The sequence below is a fragment of the Coregonus clupeaformis genome, chromosome 11, assembly GCF_020615455.1.
Source record: "Coregonus clupeaformis isolate EN_2021a chromosome 11, ASM2061545v1, whole genome shotgun sequence".
Taxonomy (NCBI): Eukaryota; Metazoa; Chordata; class Actinopteri; order Salmoniformes; family Salmonidae; genus Coregonus; species Coregonus clupeaformis.
Window position 1 is genome coordinate 23,158,965 of NC_059202.1, and position 23,746 is coordinate 23,182,710.

The window sequence follows — 23,746 nt, forward strand, 5'->3', positions numbered from 1 at the left end:
AGACAGACAGACACACACAGTCTTGTATTGCTATCCTTGAATAGAATTGATTCCCATCCAAAATCCTATTTTCCCTAACCCTAAATATAACCCTAACACTAACACTTAACCTAACCCTATACCTAACCTCTAAGCCTAAAATAGCATTTTTCCTCAAATGTCCCCACTTTTCCTTGTTTTACTATCCTTGTGAGGACTTATGGTACCCACAAGGATAGTTAAACAAAAAACACACATACACATAACCCTTTAAACCCCCTATGCTCCTTTAAGACCCCTCTTTCAAAGTCACTGAGATATTTTCTTCTAGCCATGGTAACCAAAATAATGAGCAACTGGGTATTTTTATACATGACCCTAAGCATGAAGGGGTGTTAATTGTTTAATTAACTCAGGAACCACACCTGTGTGGAAGCACCTGCTTTCAATATTTCTTTATCCCTCATTTACTTGTTTTCTTCATTTTGGCAGTTACCTGTATATTCCCATAGGGGCAAGTAATGAATCTCTGGAGAAAGTACTAGAAAGAGTATTGGGACCTGCAGGGGGAGACAATGACTGAACATTTTGCAGGGGGAAACAGTGACTGAACATTTTCAGAGCGGGTTACTAGAGTTGATCTGAGGTACTGTGGCGTTGTTCTGCTCTAGCCATCCTTCGATCTCAGAGATCACAGAAAATGTTTGGTTAAAAGAAAACAAGGAATTAAAAGAGTCCCATTTAACATTGTGTTGGCAAAATATAGACTAAAAGGTAGGCATGCAGTGTAACTTTAGCCTACAGTTACAACAGTACTATAAAACTCTAAAACTGAACAGTAGTTACACTGTATCCTGTGTGTTACTAGTATAGACTATACCTAGATATGTTGACACTTTAAACAGTAGGCTACATCCAGATAGGATTTATAATTTTTTGTTGTGAAGTAGCCTATAGTGTGTGTTCCCTAATGTGTCCCTGACTGAAGTAGTCCAATTTCCGCCCCGCCATTACCGTCCGGAACATCTACCAAAGGACGCATTGAATGGGAATCAAACCTTTTTCAACTCTTAGCCTACCACGTGACTGTCACATCTTCTATCTGGACTCCGCAAGCCGCCCTGGTAATTTTATCAGAAGACGGAGGAGCTTGTGCAAACTGGTACGTGTGAGTAGTGTCACACCAACGATAACTAACGCCGAAGATGGATGTTGTGAATTTTTCCATTGGTTGTATCTTCTCGATTGTCCTTCAAGCGCTGTTGTTGTCTTCTTCATATGGTTTGTTGGAGCCCTACGACCTTTTATACAACAATGCCGTCGAAGCCTTTTACAGCAGTGACTATAAAGATGTGGTGCGATATATGGAGGGTGCGCTCAGCAGCTACGCAGAAGTCCGCCAGACTAAAGTCCGATGTCGGCTGAGATGCCAGGATCAGCACCCGTTTGATTCCGCTTCCATGGACCTGCAGTTCTTTGACGTGGTTCTCCGAAGATCCAATTGTCAGAACGAGTGCATTGAAGAGAAAGTTGGAACACAGTCCATGCACAAAGTCAGTGAGGATGTCATCCAGGATTTTCACAGACGAATCCCGTACAACTATCTTCAGTTGGCTTATCAGAAGGTAAGATGCTTTTTAGTAAATCTCACCAACAACTTTTGATGAGGTTCTTTATTATATTAGTCCTCTTTATTAGGCTAGAATGCATCATTCGGTGTCCTACACAGGCTACTGCAAAAAGCTCGTGCGCAGCTGGATTTACAGCCAGCTGTTGCTGCTGCTGAGCAACGTGACGCTGTCTCTAACCAGCGAGCTGTTGGGTGTGATACAATGTTGCCCTTTCAGTGGCGAAACGAGAAAAGATACAATGTTACGCTTTAAGTATATCTGCTATAGCCACCTGTATCAGTTTTGTTGCAAATCATTTTTGGGACTTGGGTGAAACTTTGTTTTTGTCTTTCAGCCTTGTTCTCTTTCCCCAGCCCTGCTGTATCCAATTACTAGCGTAAATATAACACATAACAGGCTATTGTAGCGCAGGTTCGACACTGAGAGAGGCATTTCCAGCAGTTATATGAAGCATCCTCACAAAACGTGCTATTTCTCTAAAGCAAACACGACTTTCTCACACGCACGTACACTACCAGTCGAAAGTTTTAGAAAACCTACTCATTCAAGGGTTTTTCTTTATTTTTACTATTTTCTACATTGTAGAATAATAGTGAAGACATCGAAACTATGAAATAACACATATGGAATCATGTAGTAACCAAAAAAGTGTTAAACAAATCAAAATATGTTATATTTGAGATTAATCAAATAGCTACCCTTTGCCTTGATGACAGCTTTGCACACTCTTGGCATTCTCTCAACCAGCTTCATGAGGTAGTCACCTGGAATGCATTTCAATTAACAGGTGTGCCTTCTTAAAAGTTAATTTGTGGAATTTCATTCCTTCTTAATGCGTTTGAGCCAATCAGTTGTGTTGTGACTAGGTGGGCGGGGGTGGTCCATATAGACCAAGTCCATATTATGGCAAGAGCAGCTCAAATAAGTAAAGAGAAATGATAGTCCATCATTACTTTAAGACATGAAGGCCAGTCAATATGGAACGTTTCAAGAGCTTTGAAAGTTTCTTCAAGTGCAAAACTTTTGACCGGTAGTGTACATTCATAGTAGGCTTACACACACCGCAGGTTATGGAATTGGACCATTTAGTAATAGCCCCTCCCCCACTCCCTCTGCCTGCACCCATTCATAAAGTTTTCCAGACAATGCCTCTGCCATTGAATCGAAACAGGTACACACATCTGTGAACTTGTTTTCCATCTCAGAGAATTTCATGCTTCGTTTTTATGGCCGGATGGTGTGCATGTGCCTTGCCAACAGCTGGCAGCAGCTGCAGAAGTGTGTGTGTGTTTGCTTTGGCTACCAGTTACTCCTCGATTACCAACCGGCCCGTTCCACAGAAACTCCTACACTGGTACCTAATTACATGGTGGTGCCACCCAAATCCAGATCTAAAAACACAAACATGTATATGCCTAACAACATCTAAAAACTAGTGAATTATTCCGATCTCTAAAGCACCAACAACATCAAATACACCATTTTGTGGTCAGTTGATTGTGAAAAAGAATTAATGCAGAAGTACCCTCAAGTAAATTGAGAATCATCATCGCAACCTATAATTGTATTTAATAGCCTATAGCCTACATTTACACTGTGATCAACCCTTTCCCCAGAGCACTTAGCTTTGACTGTGGTGCTGGCAGATGGGTGTGGGAACAATGAGAAGATCTATATGAACTGTGAAGAAATCTCATGTGCCCCCTTCACCGCCAACCTCCCCCTTTAACACAAGAACCACTAAAGCAGTTATTTTCGCTGCTCATGATTTTATATTTGTTATTACTCTGCCATTTTTTAAAGTCATGCCCCCCTCCGTCCTTCACTTTTCCTAAATACGTCTATATAACACACTGTCCTTGTTAGAATCTTAATATCACAAACACAACTGGAGTCATAACCAGTTTTATGAGGGCATGTCATTTTTTAAAAGTGTTTTTCCCCCATTGCCCCTCCTTTTCTTGACAGGAGGGTCTGCTCCGCTCCTTCTTCTGACAGTTAAAAGTGCAGTGCCCAGCTGATAATCACCCCGATAAATCCCTTGAAACTGAACCTAAACTATACCAAAACTAATTTCACACATATAACAGCAGATGAACTAAATGAAGTACAGTATGATGGGGGAGAAAGGGTGAGTTGAGGAGCGAGGGGAAGCAAACCATGCACAATTATGTCATCACCAATTGAAGAACAGGGCAGGCCATTTATTATATTGATCCATTCTAATTATAATCTTAAAATGGTATGTACCTATATCAGTCCACCAAACCAAAGCAGTCTTATCAGTCTACTCTGGCCTACTTGGAGTAGGCTACACAGTGAGAGCGTGCGTAATTGTACATGCTGACTAGCTTTCAATATCTGGGAAAATATCCACATTGGGCAGCAGGTGTCGGAGAATGTGATGATGAGGCTTGTGGAACTTTATGTTGGTAAGGGGAGAAATGTCACCATGGACAACTTCTAAACTTACATTTACATTTACATTTTAGTCATTTAGCAGACGCTCTTATCCAGAGCGACTTACAGTTAGTGAAGTCATACAATTTTTTTATTTTTTATTTTTTTCATACTGGCCCCCCGTGGGAATCGAACCCACAACCCAGGCGTTGCAAATGCCATGCTCCAACTGAGCTACATCCCTGCCGGCCATTCCCTCCCCTACCCTGGGCCAATTGTGCACCGCCCCATGGGTCTCCCGGTCGCGGCCGGCTACGACAAAGCCTGGATTCGAACCAGGATCTCTAGTGGCACAGCTAGCAGTGCCTTAGACCACTGCGCCACTGTCAATGGAGAACAAGTTGCTTGCAAAGAAAATACGTCTGGCCGGCACCATGAACAAAGATGGGAGCTCCCTCCCTCTGCGCTAAATAAGGCACATGCACAGCCATAGTCCCCCACAACGGTGCTGAAGAATGACAAGATGACGGGGACAGAATATAGAGAGAACCTGGAGACTATTACGCACTACAACCAAACAAAAGTATGTCAAAGTGTCAAGCAAGTGGAAGTTACCAAAATTGTTAGGAAAAGGGATAACAGCTAAATGAAATCCAACTGTTAGAACTTTGCAGTCAGAATGACTGCTCATCAGCTTGAAGGGAGGGGTCCGTCGAGACCCAGCGGTCCTAGTGTTAAGGTCGACACTGAGTGTACAAAACATTAGGAACACCTTCCTAATATTGAGTTGCACCCCCTTTTGCCCTCAGAAGAGCCTCAATTCATCAGGGCATGGACTCTACAAACTGTCACGCGTTCCACAGGGATGCTTATCCATGTTGACTCCAGTGCTTCCCAACGTTGTGTCAAGTTGGCTGGATGTCTTTTGGGTGGTGGACCATTCTTGATACACACGGGAAACTGTTGAGCGTGAAAAACCCAGCAGCAGCGTTGCAGTTCTTGACACACTCAGTTCCTGGCACCTACTACCATACCCCGTTCAAAGGTATTTAAATCTTCTGTCTTGCCCATTCACCCTCTGAATGGCACACATGCAGAATCCATGTCTCAATTGTCTCAAGGCTTAAAAATCCTTCTTTAACCTGTCTCCTGTCCTTCATCTACACTGATTTGAAGTGGATTTAACAAGTGACATCAATAAGGGATCATAGCTTTCACCTGGTCAGTCTATGTTATGGAAAGAGCAGGTGTTCCTAATGTTTTGTCCACTCCGTGTATAATAATAGGGGATACGTGTAGGTCATGTATTGTAGTTGCAAGGCCTATGATGTTTTCAAGCAGAATAATAGGCTCAAAACAAGGTGGTAACTAATGCCGCCATGGCTGTTTTCTAGATTGCCTCCTCCACCTGTCTCTGCATGTCTCCCTGCGTGTTGATGTCTTTATGAACTGGCTAACATGGCAGCACGTCAAGGCCTTGAGGTACAAAGGTAGATCTGAGGCATTCCTATTGGCTGGCCTAATACGACTATCGATAAGAGCAGGCTCTGTGAATGTGTGTCAGTGTGTGTCGAGCTGGCGGCGCATGGTGTTGTCGAGCCGGGGGTGGTGTCGAGCTGGGGGCGCGTGGTGGTGTTTGTGAAAATAAACAACATTCCTCCACTATTTAAAATTCCAGCCTCGCACACCCACCTCTAGACCCGGCCTCTGGCATAATGGCCCCTTTCGGCCTGGCAGCAGAAGGGCCCACAGACACCAACACAGACGCCAACTGTTCTACCCTAGTCAGACTGGTGCGTGTCCCCAATTCTCCCACCATTTAGCCAGGCAAATATTTTGTTTTCCAGTTGTTTGCTTTGCTAAAAGGAGAGACACGCCATGCTTGTGCAGGAGATAAAGGGAGACTCTTGTACAGCCCGTGGGCCTGGCCTGGGTAGCCCCCAATAGTAGCTGGTGGTTTGCCAGAGCTGGCTCTACAGCCTAAAGCCACAGCAGGATCAAAGGCCCTCAGCGGGCCCTGGACTCCCAGGACCTGGTCTCATCGGCTCCATTGGGCTCTGGCCTAGGTGCTCATCTCCAACACATCCTGGGGAGGGCGACAGGTAGGCCACTCTGAGGCACGTGTGAACTGGTGTGAACCAGAGATTCTAACCACATGCTATCCATATAAGCCCTGTAGGGTGCTGTTTTAAATGAAAGAGAAGGTAGTTGTTTGAAAAAGAAAACAGGGTTGCCTCTCTTTAATGACTTGTTTCCCTTGTTTTGAAGTTTTGTTTGTGGCTAGGAAAGTTATTGCGTTACTGTTAACCATTTATTGCCAATTAACCGCAACACATTTATAGAGACAAAGGAACGCAATAACATTTGATCACTTGGGATATGACTAGGGTCATAGGTTATATACGGTTCAAATGAGGCCAGATTTGATTTATAATTAACTAATTAAATTATTTGACATATGAGGATAGTCTGCCTTTGCAAATTCCATCTGGCCCACCATATGACACATTGGACTGCACGTCGCTCTATATCTCATTGTGGATAAACTGATTTCCCATTGTCTCTTTGTTTGGGAAACTTCCTCTCCCAGCGGGACTTTATGAGTGACACTAGGTCACCACAGTGTCTGGATCCTGCTGTTCTTGGAGCCACAGCATTCCACAGTATTTACTTTGTTTCTATTCGTATCTTTTCTTATTTCTTATTGTTGTTGCATTGTCGAGAAGGAACCTGCCAGTAATCATTTTGTTGAACGGTGTATCAAATCAAATCAAATTTTATTTGTCACATACACGTGTTTAGCAGATGTTATAGCGGGTGTAGCGAAATGCTTCTATCCCGTACATTCGGCTAATAAAACTTGAAACGTTTATCACCAGTCTTTCACTCAAGGCTCTACACCCATGAGCACTCCAGATACTTGTTTTTCCACCGTGAATGATGATTTGATATCCATTCAGCAGGCTACCTGTTGTTGTTCAGCTCCAACCCTCTCCTACATAGATCTCCTCTGAGATTAAGACATGGTCTGGACTTCTGTGGACCTGAAACCTCTGCATTGATCAGAGTGGGTGCGTGTAAAGGTGTTAAGGGACAGGGGGGGTTGTGACCCTAACCAATTACAAGGACTCATTTTCCACTACGCAACAGTGTAGTGATCATCGTGGCATCTGTCTCCTTGAAAGCGCTGTCGTCACCCTGATACAATTAGCCAACCTTAGCAAACCTTAGCCAACCTTAGCCAACCATAGCAAACCTTAGCCAATCTTAGCCAACCATAGCCAACCTTAGCCAATCAGCCAAAAAGAGAAGGAAAACGAGGAGTTGATGTATTTCCAGTTTGGGATCCCCACACCAAATGGAACCCCAGCTAGGAGAGATCCCCACACCAAATGGAACCCCTGCTAGGAGGGATCCCCACTCCAAATGGAACCCCAGCTAGGAGAGATCCCCACACCAAATGGAACCCCAGCTAGGAGAGATCCCCACACCAAATGGAACCCCAGCTAGGAGGGATCCCCACCCCAAATGGAACCCCAGCTAGGAGGGATCCCCACTCCAAATGGAACCCCTGCCAGGAGGGATCCCCACACCAAATGGAACCCCAGCTAGGAGGGATCCCCACACCAAATGGAACCCCAGCTAGGAGAGATCCCCACACCAAATGGAACCCCAGCTAGGAGAGATCCCCACTCCAAATGGAACCCCAGCTAGGAGGGATCCCCACACCAAATGGAACCCCTGCCAGGAGGGATCCCCACACCAAATGGAACCCCAGCTAGGAAGGTTGGAGTTGGAAGCTGGGTTTTTTAGAGTGGAAAAATATAAAACAAATTCTCTCCCCCACATTTCTATTACACAATATGCTAGAGCAGGATCTGGAGTGTCTGGCATGGGAGAGCAGATCCTGGTATTGGACTCTGTTGCTCTAGTGGACGATTGAAGAGGATTTGAGCTGAGAAGGAGGAAGGGGTCGAGGGACTGAATATTATTTACACCAAACAGAAATCCATCCTATCAGGGTGATCCCAGGATAGAGAGAATTTATCTCTGGAACCTTTTGATAAGGGATATTACCCACTAATGAAGGATAGTAGCTTAGACCGGGAAGATGTATGGTGAAAGGGCCAGAGCACAACCTTGGTCTCCACCTTCCTGCATTAAGAGCCAGCTCTAGCCCACAGATTAAGGACCAGGAGCGATGCAGTGTTTTCCCCATATGCATTTATTAGCGGTGGCCCACTGCACTTTTAAATGGATAAATGTTGGATCAATGACTGGAAGTCTACGGGAACAGCTAGCATTTCATTGCTCGTTTTCCCCCGCTAGTAGCAGTGCACATTCATTTCTGCATGTGTGCCACTCCTGTATCCACCGCAGGTTGGTTGACTCTGAAGCGTGCCATAACTAACTTACTGCACTGTGCCCACGGTGATCATGGCTGGCCCTAGACAGAGTGGCACTTGGCTCGGCCAAAGACTGTCTGCATGACTGCTTCTGAGTGGATAACAGCATAGCAGGAATGTGGGTGCACTCTCCCGAATGAACTGTTCTGTGTTACGGCATCACACTAATGCTCTCTACCTCATTAACAATCAGAAGGCTAGGGGAAAGTAGGGAGGACATTGGGAGGCACTGCCTAGAAGACTGCAGTGTTTGCGATGGGAGATGAGGCTGCAGAGAGAGAGAGAGAAGAGAGAGACCTGGCCAGGAGGTGACATTCTCAACTGTGTTGACATAATTGTAAAGCCTTAATCAATCCACAGAGAGAAGTTGGTTGTCCATGCACTCATTTCTGCATCCAGGAGCAGGGGTAGTGTACACTTGGTAGTGTACACTAAGGGCAGGACAGAATTGGTGCTTCTGCTGTTTGTTTGATATTGGTTCCAGCTCCTTGCTTTAGATCAACCTGGGAATTGAGCACAATGACACACAGTGCAGTCCTAATCATGTCTAATGTATTGGAGGATCACAATATCGCTCGTCATGGGAGGGAGCAGTAGCCTGATCCAAACAGCCGCTGACCAGAGTGGAGGGTCTCTCTTAGTTAGTCTTGTTTTCATTAAAGAGGCATTCATCAGCTTGAGTGGAGTGGAGGGCTCCGGGTTTGGCATTGAGGTGAGGCTCCGTGTGTGTGTGTGTGTGTGAGTAAATATGTGATGTGATTTCTCGTGTGGCCTGTGAGGGGACGAACTCTTGGGTGTCTCCTTGGGAAGGATCCTGCCTATGGAAAAAGACTAAGTCTCTTGCCAGGCCCAGCATCTGTTAAGCTTGACTAAATGTAACTATGTGCTGTAGGTTTGGATCAGCTGTGGGACCCTCCATCTTCTCAGTTCTGAATTAACTATCTGGGATGTGAAACTTCGACAGCTTTGTGAGGATGGACTGCTGTAGCCAGAGAGCACTTCCATAGAGACCAAAGGGCCATTTGTCTATGGAACTGACAGTTTACTGTTAATCCCACAGAACTACACTATGGGCTTTGAGGGAGAGAGGGAGCGGGCGAGAGAGGGAGAGAGAGGGGGAGAGGGAGCGGGCGAGAGAGGGGGAGAGAGGGAGAGAGGGAGTGGGCGAGAGAGGGGGAGAGAGAGAGAGAGGGAGCGGGCGAGAGAGAGGGAGAGAGGGAGAGGGCGGGAGGGAGAGGGCGGGAGTGCTCTGAGTTGGGGTTGGGGAGGAAGGAGAGCGCTGAGTTGAGGGAGAGGGATAGAGGGAGCGGGAGAGAGAGAGAGAGGGAGAGGGCGGGAGGGAGAGGGCGGTAGTGCTCTGAGTTGGGGTTGGGGAGGAAGGAGAGCGCTGAGTTGAGGGATAGAGGGAGCGGGGGAGAGAGAGAGGGAGCGAGAGAGAGAGAGAGAGAGAGAGAGAGAGAGGGGGAGGGAGTGAGAGGGCGGGAGAGCTCTGAGTTAGTGTTGGGGAGGAGGGAGAGCTTTGAATTGGGGTTGAGGAGGGAGAGGTATAGAGGGAGAGGTATAGAGGGAGGAGGGAGATGATGAGGTGAAAGACTAACTGTGGTGGATTCTTCCTGGGTGTATCTCACTGTCCAGTCTGTCACAGTGGGGAGAAATGAGAAGGGGGTGGTGTACACTGGGTAGTGTACTCTAAGGGCAGGACAGAGTTAGTCACCAACAGTTTGGTGTTTTGACTGAGGTGACATTGTCCACAGTCAGCCACTGGCTGATGTTATGTTCTTGAATGGCTCTCTGTCTTAAGAAAGACTCCGTTTTAGAATGGACTAAGCCCTTGTCTGAGAAGTTTCCACATGGAAAGTGACATTCTCAGAGTTTGCTGAGGGATCTTACGTCAGTAGCTAATTCTGCCTGGCCATGTGCTATAAATTCAGCTAGGCTCTCATGTTGCTTCTCTTCCCTGCACAGTATTTCCTGGAAGTTCTGGAGAGCTGACGTGTTTAGGGTGGGTGCTACTGAGGGGATGGGGGGCAGAAAAGGAAGTACACTCTATTTTTACATATTTGGAGAAAAAATACTTTGAAATCGCCCTCCTTGTCTTTTTATTTTTTTCAAATCAATCTAGATGTTTCCTTTTTCTGTGAAGCCTGGACCATTGCTTAATTGTACATCTGAGGCGATTAATCTAGCTTGTAGTTGGTGTGCTGCCCAGTCATGCGATTAATTGAACCCTGTTCTAGTGAATTGAGTTAAACTCGGGGAGAATGACTGCCCCCTCTCATTGAAGCCACAAAGTTCAAGGCCAACCATGGTACTGCAGGCATTGTTTGCAAAAAACAGGATCCTCCATTCATAGTGAATGGGAAAATGGCAATCTTCGTGCTCAATCTTAGTGTTAAATAAAAAGACAATCATAGTACCAATAATTGCTTCTATTACACCTGATGTATGTCCTATAACCAATTATCTTTTAAATCGCACACAGAAGAAGTTATAAGGATAATTGAGTAGCTAATGGCAGCCTGCAGTACCCCGGTCAGCCTTCAACTTGAGATACACAATGAGAGGGGGCAGCACCGAGTCAGCCTGCAACATCTATTCCTGGAGTAGCTCAAACTGTGCATGTTATGTCTACATAAATCTCCCACACGAGACGCCATCTTAACCGACTTCCTTGGCTTCAAATGCACTATTGAGTCTTCATATTGGAATGAATTGTGTCACGTGATCGATGGCTTTGTCCATTCATATATACAGTCATTGGTTAAACTTGATTTAAATCCTCTGTAGAAACAAAGAACTGGGGAGCTTTGGTATGTTTATTTAAAAAAATATATTTCACCTTTATTTAACCAGGTAAGCCAGTTGAGAACAAGTTCTCATTTACAACTGCGACCTGGCCAAGATAAAGCAAAGCAGTGTGATTAAAAACAACAACACAGAGTTACATATGGGGTAAACAAAATATAAAGTCAAAAATACAACAGAAAATATATATACAGTGTGTATAGTTATGAAGGTTATGCAATAAATAGGCCATAGTGCAAAATAGTTACAATTTCGTATTAACACTGGAATGATAGATGTGCAAAAGATGATGTAATAATAATAATAATATTAATAATAATAATATGCCATTTAGCAGACGCTTTTATCCAAAGCGACTTACAGTCATGTGTGCATACATTTTTACATATGGGTGGTCCCGGGGATCGAACCCACTACCCTGGCGTTACAAGCGCCGTGCTCTACCAGCTGAGCTACAGAGGACCACGAGATACTGGGGTGCAAATTAGCAAAATAAATAACAATATGGGGATGAGGTAGTTGGGTGGGCTAATTTAAGAATGGCTGTGTACAGGTGCAGTGATCGGTAAGCTGCTCTGACAACTGACGCTTAAAGTCAGGTTGTGATAGTATAGAAGTGGCCTGGTCCTCAGATGTCAGAGCAGATCCATATGTCTCTGATTACCCACTGGGATTCAATCAACACAGCCACACTGAAGGAGCTGATGTGGGGCTTGTGTTGTGCAAGCCATGTCCAATCAGACAGTAGGACAAACATAGTAGCGATGTTGGATGACATCTACATTGTGATGCATGAGTCTAATGGAGCAGCCATGTTAGAATTGTTTAAGGCCTTTTGAAATGGCAGGCTTGTGACATGTTACATGTCTCCTTCAATGTCTCATATGTGCTGAATAAGGTTGAACAATTCAGGTAACTTCCCTTTCCAGTAATCCTGTTTGAAGAATTCTGGATATCTTGCTTCTTCCCTTCTGATTCCGGGAATATTCTAACTGGGATTTCTGGAAATCCGGGGGGTTTTGGAAAAGTTACAAGAGTTTTGCAAACCTAGTGCTGAGAAGACTTGAACAGTTAATGCATCTTCAAGTTTCTATATGAGTGTGGAAAACATGATGTGCGTCAGAGGTGCAGTCGCTCTCAGCTCTCACTCGTCAATCCCGAGGCTATGAGGCTGTTTCCTGTGAAATTCAATTAGTGGTGTTCATTGTTTACCCACGGTCTCTCTGCTGTCACCAACCCTAGACCCCAAGTCTCAGGAGGTAGAATAACAAACACCTGTTTATATGACTCTGTGTCTGTGTGGGGAGGGAGAGAGGGAGCGGGAGGGAGGGAGAGAGGAAGGAAGAGAGGAGGAGGAGGGAGAAAGGGAGGGAGGGAGGGAGGGAGGGAGGAGGGGGGAGAAAGGGAGGGAGGGAGGAGGGGGGGGAAAGGGAGGGAGGAGGGAGGAAGGAAGGGAGGGAGGGAGAGGGGGAGGAGAGGGAGGAGAGAGGAAGGGGGGAAGAGGGAGGAGAGAGGGAGAGAGGAAGGGAAGGGGGAGAGAGAGGGAGAGAGGAAGGGGGGAGAGGAGAGGAGGGAGAGAGGGAGGGGGGGAGGAGAGAGGGAGGGAGGAGAGGGAGGGAGGCGGGAGGGAGAGGGAGGGAGGGAGGGAAAGATGGGGAGGGGAAAGAGGGAGGGAGGAGGGAAAGAGGGAAAGAGGGAGAGAGAGAGAGGGAGAGAGGAAGGGGAAGAGAGAGGGAGGGAAAGAGGAAGAGGGAGGGAGGAAGTGCGGGAGGGAGGGAAAGAGGGAGGAAGGGGGAGAATGGGGGAGGAAGAGGGAGGGAAAGAGGGAGGAAGAGAGGGAGAGGGTAATGGGGGGGAGGGAGGAAGAGAGAGGGAGGGAGTGTGGGAGGAAGAGAGGGATGGGAAAGAGTGAGGGGGGAGAGAGAGAGGGAGGAAGAGAGGGAGTGCGAGAGGGAGGGAGAGGGAGGGAGTGCGAGAGGAAGGGGGGGAGAGGGAGAGGGAGGGAGTGCGAGAGGGAGGGGAGAGAGGAGGGAGGGAGAGAGGGGGAGAGAGAGGGAGGAGAGAGGGAGAGGGAGGGAGAGAGAGAGGGAGGGAGAGGGGGAGAGGGAGGGAGAGGGGAGAGGGAGGAGAGAGAGAGGAAGGGGAGAGAGAGAGGGAGGGGAGAGAGGGAGAGGGAGGGAGAGAGGAAGAGGGAGAGAGGAAGGGGGAGAGAGGGAGAGGGAGGGAGTGCGAGAGGGAGGGAGAGAGAGAGGGAGAGAGAGGGGGAAAGGGAAAGAGGGAGGGAGGGAGGGGAAAGAGGGAGGAAGAGAGGGAAAGAGGGAAGGGGGAGAGAGAGAGAGGGAGGAAGAGAGGGAAAGAGGGAGTGCGGGAGGGAGAGAGAGGGGGAAGTGGGGAAAGAGGGAGGGAGAGAGGAAGAGAGAGGGAGGGAGGAGGGAGAGAGGGAGGGAGGAGGGAAAGAGGAAGGGAGGGAGAGAGAGAGGGAGGGAGGAAGAGAGGGAAGAGGGAAGGGGGAGGGAGAGAGAGAGGAAGGGGGAGAAAGAGGGAGGGGGGAATGGGGGGAGGGGGGAGAGGAAGAGAGAGGGAGGGAGTGCGAGAGGGAGAGAGGGAGTGTGGGAGGAAGAGAGGGATGGAAAAGGGGAGGGGGGGAGAGAGAGGGAGGTGAAAGAGGAAGAGAGAGGGAAGGAGTGGGAGGAGGAGAGGGAGGGAGAGAGGAAGGAGATAGGGGAAGGGGAGAGAGAGGGAGGAATAGGGAGGGAGGGGGAGGGAGGGAGAGAGAGAGGGAGGAAAAGAGGGAGGGAGGAAGTGCGGGAGGGAGGGAAAGAGGGGGAATGAGGGGAGGGAGGGAGAGAGAGGGAGGGAGTGTGGGAGGAAGAGAGGGATGGGAAAGAGTGAGGGGGAAGGGGAGAGAGAGAGAGGGAGGAAGAGAGGGAGAGAGGAAGGGGGGGAGGGAGTGCGAGAGGGAGGGAGGGAGGGGGAGGGAGGGGAAAGAGGGAGGAAGAGAGGGAAAGAGGGAAGGGGGAGAGAGAGGAGGGAGGACGAGAGGGAAGGGGGAGGGAGAGAGAGAGGAAGAGGAGGAGGAGAGGGGAATGGGGGGGAGGGAGGGAGAGAGGATGGGAGGGAGGAAGAGAGGGGGAGGGAGGGAGGGAAAGAGGGAGGAAGAGAGGGATGGGAAAGAGGGGGGAAGGGGGAAGAGAGGAAGGGAGGGAGGAAGGGAGGGGAGGGGAAGAGGGAGGAAGGAATGGGGGGAGGAGGAGGGAGGGAGAGAGGGAGGAGAGGGAGAGAGGGAGGAGGAAGAGAGGGGTGGAAAAGGGGGAGGGGGAGAGAGAGGGAGGTGAAAGAGGGAGGGAGAGAGGAGAGAGAGGAAGGAGTGGGAGGAAGAGAGGAGGAAGAGAGGGGGAAGGGGGAGAGAGGGTGGAATAGGGAGGAGGGGAGGGAGGGAGAGGGAGGGGAAAGAGGGAGGAGTGGGGGAGGGAAAGAGGGAGGGAGAGAGGAAGGAAGAGAGAGGGGAGAGAGGGAGGGAAAGAGAGAGAGAGGGAGGAAGAGGAGAGGAGAGAGAGGAAGGGAGAGAGAGAGAGAGGGAGAGGGAATGGGGGAGGCAGGCAGAGAGGGAGGGAGAGAGAGGGAGAGAGAGGGAGGAGGAAAGAGGAGGGAGGAGGCAGGCAGAGAGGGAGGGGAGGGAGGCGGGAGGGAGGGAGGAAGAGGGGCAATGGGGGAGAGAGGGAGAGGGGAATGGGGGGAGGCAGGCAGAGAGGGGGAGAGAGAGGGAGAGGGGAGGGAGGGAAAGAGGAGGGAGGGAGGGAGGCAGGGAGGAGGGAGGGAGGGAGGGAGGGAGGAAGAGGGGGAATGGGGAGAGAGGGAGGGAGAGAGGGAGGGAGGAAGAGAGGGAGAGGGGAGGGAGGGATGGGAAAGAGGGAGGGGAAGGGGGAAGAGAGGAAAGGAGGGAGGGAGGGGGGAAAGAGGGAGGAAGAGAGAGAGGGAGGGGGAATGGGGGAGGGAGGGAAGAGGGAGAGGGAGGAGGAAGAGAGGGAGGAAAGGGGAGGGGGAGAGAGGGAGGGAAAGAGGGAGGGAGAGAGGAAGAGAGAGGGAGAGGGAGGAAGAGAGGGAGGGAGAGAGGGAGGGAGGGGGAGAGAGGGAGGGAGGGAGGGAGAGAGGGAGAGAGGGAGGGAGAGAGAGAGAGAGAGAGAGAGGGAGAGAGAGAGAGAGAGAGAGAGAGAGAGAGAGAGAGAGAGAGAGAGAGAGAGAGAGAGAGAGAGAGAGAGAGAGAGAGAGAGAGAGAGAGAGAGAGAGAGAGAGAGAGAGAGAGAGAGAGAGAGAGAGAGAGAGAGAGAGAGAGAGAGAGAGAGAGAGAGAGAGAGAGAGAGAGAGAAGTACACATAGCCCTAAAGTACAAACTAATAGCCAATCTGTTTTGAAAAGCTGGGCTTTATCAAATTGGGAAAAATATGTTCTCTAGTGCGTGAAAACCCTAACAGGACCATTGGCTGGAGCTCTTTATAACACACCATGAAAATACAACCTTACTCTCCTCAGTTCAGAATTCACCTGACATTTCCCCATTGTCTGACAGCTGGCATGAAGAATTTAGCCCTTTTTTAAACCAGCCTTTCCTCATATATCCTCTTCTCAGACCACTGCCAAATGAACTATGAAAGTTTTTTCAAGTGCAGTCGCAAAAACCATCAAGCGCTATGATGAAACTGGTTCTCATGAGGACCGCCACAGGAAAGGAAGACCCAGAGTTACCTCTGCTGCAGAGGATAGGTTCATTAGAGTTACCAGCCTCAGAAATTTCAGGCCAAATCAATGGTTCACAGAGTTCAAGTAACAGACACATCTCAACATCAACTGTTCAGAGGAGACTGCGTGTATCAGGCCTTCATGGTCGAATTGATGCAAAGAAACCACTACTAAAGGACACCAATAATAAGAAGAGACTTGCTTGGGCCAAGAAACACAAGCAATGGACATTAGACCGGTGGAAATCTGTCCTTTGGTCTGATGAGTCCAAATTTGAGATTTTTGTTTCCAACCGCCGTGTCTTTGTGAGACGCAGAGTAGGTGAACAGATGATCTCCGCATTTGTGGTTCCCACCGTGAAGAATGGAGGAGGTGGTGTGATGGTGTGGGGGTGCTTTGCTGGTGACACTCTCTGTGATTTATTTAGAATTCAAGGCACAACACACCTCCAGGCTGTGTAAGGGCTATTTGACCAAGAAGGAGAGTGATGGAGTGCTGCATCAGATGACCTGGCCTCCACACTCACCCGACCTCAACCCAATTGATGAGATGGTTTGGGATGAGTTGGACCACAGGGTGAAGGAAAAGCAGCCAACAAGTGCTCAGCATATGTGGGAACTCCTTCAAGACTGTTCAAAAACCATTCCAGGTGAAGCTGGTTTAGAGAATGCCAAGAGTTTGCAAAGCTGTCATCAAGGCAAAGGGTGGCTACTTTGAAGAATCTCAAATATAAAATATATTTTGATTTGTTTAACACTTTTCTTGGTTACTACATGATTCCATATGTGTTATTTCATAGTTTTGATGTCTTCACTATTATTCTACAATGTAGAAAATAGTAAAAATAAAGAAAAACCCTTGAATGAGTAGGTGTGTCCAAACTTTTGACTGGTGTGTGTATATACAGTGGGGAGAACAAGTATTTGATACACTGTCGATTTTGCAGGTTTTCCTACTTACAAAGCATGTAGAGGTCTGTAATTTTTATCATAGGTACACTTCAACTGTGAGAGACGGAATCTAAAACAAAAATCCAGAAAAATCCAAAAAAATCCAGAAAATCACATTGTATGCATTTTATTGCATGACATAAGTATTTGATACATCAGAAAAGCAGAACTTAATATTTGGTACAGAAACCTTTGTTTGCAATTACAGAGATCATACGTTTCCTGTAGGTCTTGACCAGGTTTGCATACACTGCAGCAGGGATTTTGGCCCACTCCTCCATACAGACCTTCTCCAGATCCTTCAGGTTTCAGGGCTGTCGCTGGGAAATACAGACTTTCAGCTCCCTCCAAAGATTTTCTATTTGGTTCAGGTCTGGAGACTGGCTAGGCCACTCCAGGACCTTGAGATGCTTCTTAGGGAGCCACTCCTTAGTTACCCTGGCTGTGTGTTTCGGGTCGTTGTCATGCTGGAAGACCCAGCCACGACCCATCTTCAATGCTCTTACTGAGGGAAGGAGGTTGTTGGCCAAGATCTCGCGATACATGGCCCCATCCATCCATCCTCCCCTCAATACGGTGCTGTCGTCCTGTCCCCTTTGCAGAAAAGCATTCCCAAAAAATGATGTTTCCACCTCCATGCTTCACGGTTGGGATGGTGTTCTTGGGGTTGTACTTATCCTTCTTCTCCCTCCAAACACGGCGAGTGGAGTTTAGACCAAAAAGCTCTATTTTTGTCTCATCAGACCACATGACCTTCTCCCATTCCTCCTCTGGATCATCCAGATGGTCATTGGCAAACTTCAGATGGGCCTGGACATGCGCTGGCTTGAGCAGGGGGACCTTGCATGCGCTGCAGGATTTTAATCCATGACGGCGTAGTGTGTTACTAATGGTTTTCTTTGAGACTGTCATCTTGAACTTCTTCCATTTTCTAATAATTGCGCCAACAGTTGTTGCCTTCTCACCAAGCTGCTTGCCTATTGTCCTGTAGCCCATCCCAGCCTTGTGCAGGTCTACAATTTTATCCCTGATGTCCTTACACAGCTCTCTGGTCTTGGCCATTGTGGAGAGGTTGGAGTCTGTTTGATTGAGTGTGTGGACAGGTGTCTTTTATACAGGTAACGAGTTCAAACAGGTGCAGTTAATACAGGTAATGAGTGGAGAACAGGAGGGCTTCTTAAAGAAAAACTAACAGGTCTGTGAGAGCCGGAATTCTTACTGGTTGGTAGGTGATCAAATACTTATGTCATGCAATAAAATGCAAATCAATTACTTAAAAATCATACAATGTGATTTTTTTGATTCCGTCTCTCACAGTTGAAGTGTACCTATGATAAAAATTACAGACCTCTACATGCTTTGTAAGTAGGAAAACCTGTAAAATCGGCAGTGTATTAAATACTAGTATTTAGTCAGCCACCAATTGTGCAAGTTTTCCCACTTAAAAGATGAGAGAGGCCTGTAATTTTCATCATAGGTACACGTCAACTATGACAGAAAATCACATTCTAGGATTTTTAATGAATTTATTTGCAAATTATGGTGGAAAAATAAGTATTTGGTCACCTACAAACAAGCAAGATTTCTGGCTCTCACAGACCTGTAACTTCTTCTTTAAGAGGCTCCTCTGTCCTCCACTCGTTACCTGTATTAATGGCACCTGTTTGAACTTGTTATCAGTGTAAAAGACACCTGTCCACAACCTCAAACAGTCACACTCCAAACTCCACTATGGCCAAGACCAAAGAGCTGTCAAAGGACACCAGAAACAAAATTGTAGACCTGCACCAGGCTGGGAAGACTGAATCTGCAATAGGTAAGCAGCTTAGTTTGAATAAATCAACTGTGGGAGCAATTATTAGGAAATGGAAGACATACAATACCACTGATAATCTCCCTCGATCTGGGGCTCCACGCAAGATCTCACCCTGTGGGGTCAAAATGATCACAAGAACGGTGAGCAATAATCCCAGAACCACACGGGGGGAACTAGTGAATGACCTGCAGAGAGCTGGGACCAAAGTAACAAAGCCTACCATCAGTAACACACTACGCCGCCAGGGACTCAAATCCTGCGGTGCCAGACGTGTCCCCCTGCTTAAGCCAGTACATGTCCAGGCCCGTCTGAAGTTTGCTAGAGTGCATTTGGATGATCCAGAAGAGGATTGGGAGAATGTCATATGGTCAGATGAAACCAAAATAGAACTTTTTGGTAAAAACTCAACTCGTCGTGTTTGGAGGACAAAGAATGCTGAGTTGCATCCAAAGAACACCATACCTACTGTGAAGCATGGGGGTGGAAACATCATGCTTTGGGGCTGTTTTTCTGCAAAGGGACCAGGACGACTGATCCGTGTAAAGGAAAGAATGAATGGGGCCATGTATCGTGAGATTTTGAGTGAAAACCTCCTTCCATCAGCAAGGGCATTGAAGATGAAACGTGGCTGGGTCTTTCAGCATGACAATGATCCCAAACACACCGCCCGGGCAACGAAGGAGTGGCTTCGTAAGAAGCATTTCAAGGTCCTGGAGTGGCCTAGCCAGTCTCCAGATCTCAACCCCATAGAACATTTTTGGAGGGAGTTGGAAGTCCGTGTTGCCCAGCGACAGCCCCAAAACATCACTGCTCTAGAGGAGATCTGAATGGAGGAATGGGCCAAAATACCAGCAACAGTGTGTGAAAACCTTGTGAAGACTTACAGAAAACGTTTGACCCGTGTCATTGCCAACAAAGGGTATATAACAAAGTATTGAGAAACTTTTGTTATTGACCAAATACTTATTTTCCACCATAATTTGCAAATAAATTCATAACAAATCCTACAATGTGATTTTCTGGGAAAAGAAATCTTATTTTGTCTGTCATAGTTGACGTGTACCTATGATGAAAATTACAGGCCTCTCTCATCTTTTTAAGTGGGAGAACTTGCACAATTGGTGGCTGACTAAATACTTTTTTTCCCCACTGTTATATATATATATAAAGCACAACTTTGTATTTAACCCCCATCTCAAAATTGAATGGTTTTGACCGTTTGGAGGTTTAATGAGCTTCTTTTCTCCCCCCGCTTTGGCCATTCAGTGCGCCTCGCTAAAGTGATTCCTCGTTATGAAATTATCAACTTTACCCTGTATATATACAATGACCATATACACTAATTGTTTAAAGCAAGCTACCAAAACTATTGCTGATGTTGAACCTGAACAATCAAAATAAAATATATTGTAAGCCCCATTCAGCAGGTAGGAGTATCTCCGGTAGCTTACTTTTATTCCGGTAAAACACTATTTTCAACAGCTCATAGATGACAATAACCTAGCAAATTACATAGGTTGTCCCTCAACTAATAAAGTATTATATCACACAAGCCGTTTTAGCAAGATCAGGAACAGGCTGCCTACCTCGCGTTGATCAGCACGAAGCTGGGCACAGTGCACGAAGCTGGGCACAGTGCGCAGTTTGAATAGGCTACTGATATTCCTTAGGGTTGTTCGGCATGCAGAATGACTTGACGACCAACACAGTTACATACTTAGTTTCACACTGAAGGAGATGACACATCAGTTGTCACAAAATATGAGGTATTTTCGGAATGTAGAAAGTAGTATGAGCAAAACATTTGAGTGAATCGGCGATTCGTAAAGTTTGAGTCGATTTTCTGACCGATGCATGCTACATTTGGGTCGGTTTGGTCTTATGTAGCAAAGACATATGCCTAGTTTCCTGGAAACAAGTCTTGTATTGTTTCCAGGGAGGTAACCTAATGCAGCAGGCGTAAACGAAACGCCTGTACGATGTTTCTCTCTTTCTGGTCCTGACGAGAAAAAAATTACTGTCGGTGGAGGTTCTCTTCTGCACTGTTGAACCAATCCAGTAAATGTGGAGAAGGAGTTTACAGCCGTGGTCAAAAGTTTTGAGAATGACACAAGTATTGGTCTTCACAAAGTTCGCTGCTTCAGTGTTATGAGATATTTTTGTCAGATGTTACTCTGGTATACTGAAGTATAATTACAAGCATTCCATAAGTGTCAAAGGCTTTTATTGACAATTACATTAAGTTAATGCAAAGAGTCAATATTTGCAGTGTTGACCCTTCTTTTTCAAGACCTCTGCAATCTGCCCTGGCATGCTGTCAATTAACTTCTGGGCCACATCCTGACTGATGGCAGCTCATTCTTGCATAATCGATGCTTGGAGTTTGTCAGAATTTGTGGGTTTTTGTTTGTCCACTTGCCTCTTGAGGATCGACCCCAAGTTCTCAATGGGATTAAGGTCTGGGGAGTTTCCTGGCCATGGACCCAAAATGTAGATGTCCTGTTCCCCGAGCCACTTAGTTATCACTTTTGCCTTATGGCAAGGTGCTCCATCATGCTGGAAAAGGCATTGGTCGTCACCAAACTGTTCTTGGATGGTTGGGAGAAGTTGCTCTCGGAGGATGTGTTGGTACCATTCTTTATTCATGGCTGTGTTCTTAGGCAAGATTGTGAGTGAGCCCACAACCTTGGCTGAGAAGCAACCCCACACATGAATGGTCTCAGGATGCTTTACTGTTGGCATGACACAGGACTGATGGTAGCGCTCACCTTGTCTTCTCCGGAAAAGGTGTTTTCCGGATGCCCCAAACAATCGGAAAGGGGATTCATCAGAGGAAATGACTTTACCCCAGTCCTCAGCAGTCCAATCCCTGTACCTTTTGCAGAATATCAGTCTGTCCCTGATGTTTTTCCTGGAGAGAAGTGGCTTCTTTGCTGCCCTTCTTGACACCAGGCCATCCTCCAAAAGTCTTCGCCTCACTGTGCGTGCAGATGCACTCACGCCTGCCTGCTGCCATTCCCGAGCAAGCTCTGCACTGGTGGTGCCCCGAACCCGCAGCTGAATGAACTTTAGGAGACGGTCCTGGTGCTTGCTGGACTTTCTTGGGCACCCTGACGCCTTCTTCACAACAATTGAACCTCTCTCCTTGAAGTTCTTGATGATCCGATAAATGGTTGATTTAGGTGCAATCTTACTAGCAGCAATATCCTTGCCTGTGAAGCCCTTTTTGTGCAAAGCAATGATGACGGCACATGTTTCCTTGCAGGTAACAATGGTTAACAGAGGAAGAACAATGATTTCAAGCACCACCCTCCTTTTAAAGCTTCCAGTCTGTTATTCTAACTCAATCAGCATGACAGAGTGATCTCCAGCCTTGTCCTCGTCAACACTCTCACCTGTGTTAACGAGAGAATCACTGACATGATGTCAGCTGGTCCTTTTGTGGCAGGGCTGAAATGCAGTGGAAATGTTTTTGGGGGATTAAGTTCATTTTCATGGCAAAGAGGGACTTTGCAATTAATTGCAATTCATCTGATCACTCTTCATGACATTCTGGAGTATATGCAAATTGCCATCATCAAAACTGAGGCAGCAGACTTTGTGAAAATTAGTATTTGTGTCATTCTCAAAACTTTTGACCACGACTGTAGAGTCTCGCCTTGTTAACGTTCAAAAGCGGAAGTCGCGTCACAGGCTATCTTTCAATTACTCCCTGAAAACTGTACGCTTCCGGTTTCCTCCGACCCCCGTCTCCAGTCATCCAATCATGGGCTACTCTCATAGCATCGCCCTGGTAATGTCATGGTAACGGCATGCCACTACGGCATCTGTTAAAGAATGACCTGTGATTGGGTGTTACAATCGGATGATGACCAGAGTTCATGAACACAAATGCCCCTCGACTGAGCTTAGTTCAAAGCACAGTGCTTCTTTCTTTGGTATTGTGCACAGTACAGGAATATAGCACGTTCAAGCTGGCTTCTCTGTTGATTGTTATTGCACCATTGTCTAAGTGCAGCTTCAATAACCAAACATCTAGGCATTCCAGACAAAGTTTATTTGAAACACGTTTTACGAAAAGTGCCTTATTGTCCTACCTCTTCCCAAGAAAGCCCTGCTGAAAAGTCCAACGTGGTAGGTGCACAACTCTTGACTTCCACTAAACAGAGTGCTGAGGGAGAGTGTGTGTGTATGTTGGCATCGTTAACCACTTAGGCCTTGCATCAATGGACCCAGGGCCAGATGTCCTTGCAGAACCTTGACTGTACATCCCAGGGCTTCCCCAGAACTCAGGGGTATGTATGTCACGATCCTCACGGAAAGAGTCTTGAGTTATTTAACAAGAAGATCTTCCGCTGGCTTCCACAGCACCCCAACCAGATTAGCTTGGTTGATGAATCGGATGTGGAGAGAGTTTGAGAAGGGGATAGTGAGTCGTGATTCAGTACTATGGAAATAGATGGCAAATGGCAGTGATCTGGCAGGTCCTGATGACGATAGCAGTCAGTTTGGGTTCATGCCTTTTGGATAGCAAAGCCTTTGTTTTGTGAAATAAACCTGATTAATAGCACTACCGCGGGGTAACACATAGTGAGAGAATTATCGGGTTTATGAGTAATGAGCATTCTTGTTTGGGATTCAATCAAATGCCTCTGACTGCTTCCTGCCAAGGTCGTAACCCTGTGAATATCCCACACGGGGTGTTGGGTTGGAGAGGTAGCTAATTCTTGTCTTAACCTGCCCTGGCCAATATGGAAGGAAACCATAACCCCTTCCATCTCTTCCTCTCCAGTGAGTGTGATAGCTTAAAGATCAGTGTCAGGCTGATTCCCTGACTTGGGCCACACATGGTCCCTGTTTGTACAGGGCTTGTTGTTGTTGTCTTAGCTGTATAAAAGACACTCCAAAAGCTAAACCCCCTGTTTAACCTATCGATGTTTCCCTTATGTCAGAGTCCTGTCTTGTTAAGTGAAGTTTAATTTGTGTTCTCTGGAAGTATTCGGAATAGAATGTATCTTGTCT

General features: G+C 46.9%; 1 protein-coding gene across 1 annotated transcript in view; it reads left to right on the forward strand.

Annotated features, from left to right (window-relative positions):
- The first annotated feature begins 261 nt into the window (after nt 1-261).
- LOC121576538 (prolyl 3-hydroxylase 2) overlaps nt 262-23,746 on the forward strand; it is a 120,943-nt gene continuing 97,458 nt past the window's right edge. Inside the window, exon 1 of the mRNA XM_041889763.2 lies at nt 262-1,604. Within this exon, the coding sequence (XP_041745697.1) occupies nt 1,185-1,604 (420 nt within the window). The 5' untranslated portion in view covers nt 262-1,184. The remainder of the gene's footprint in view (nt 1,605-23,746) is intronic.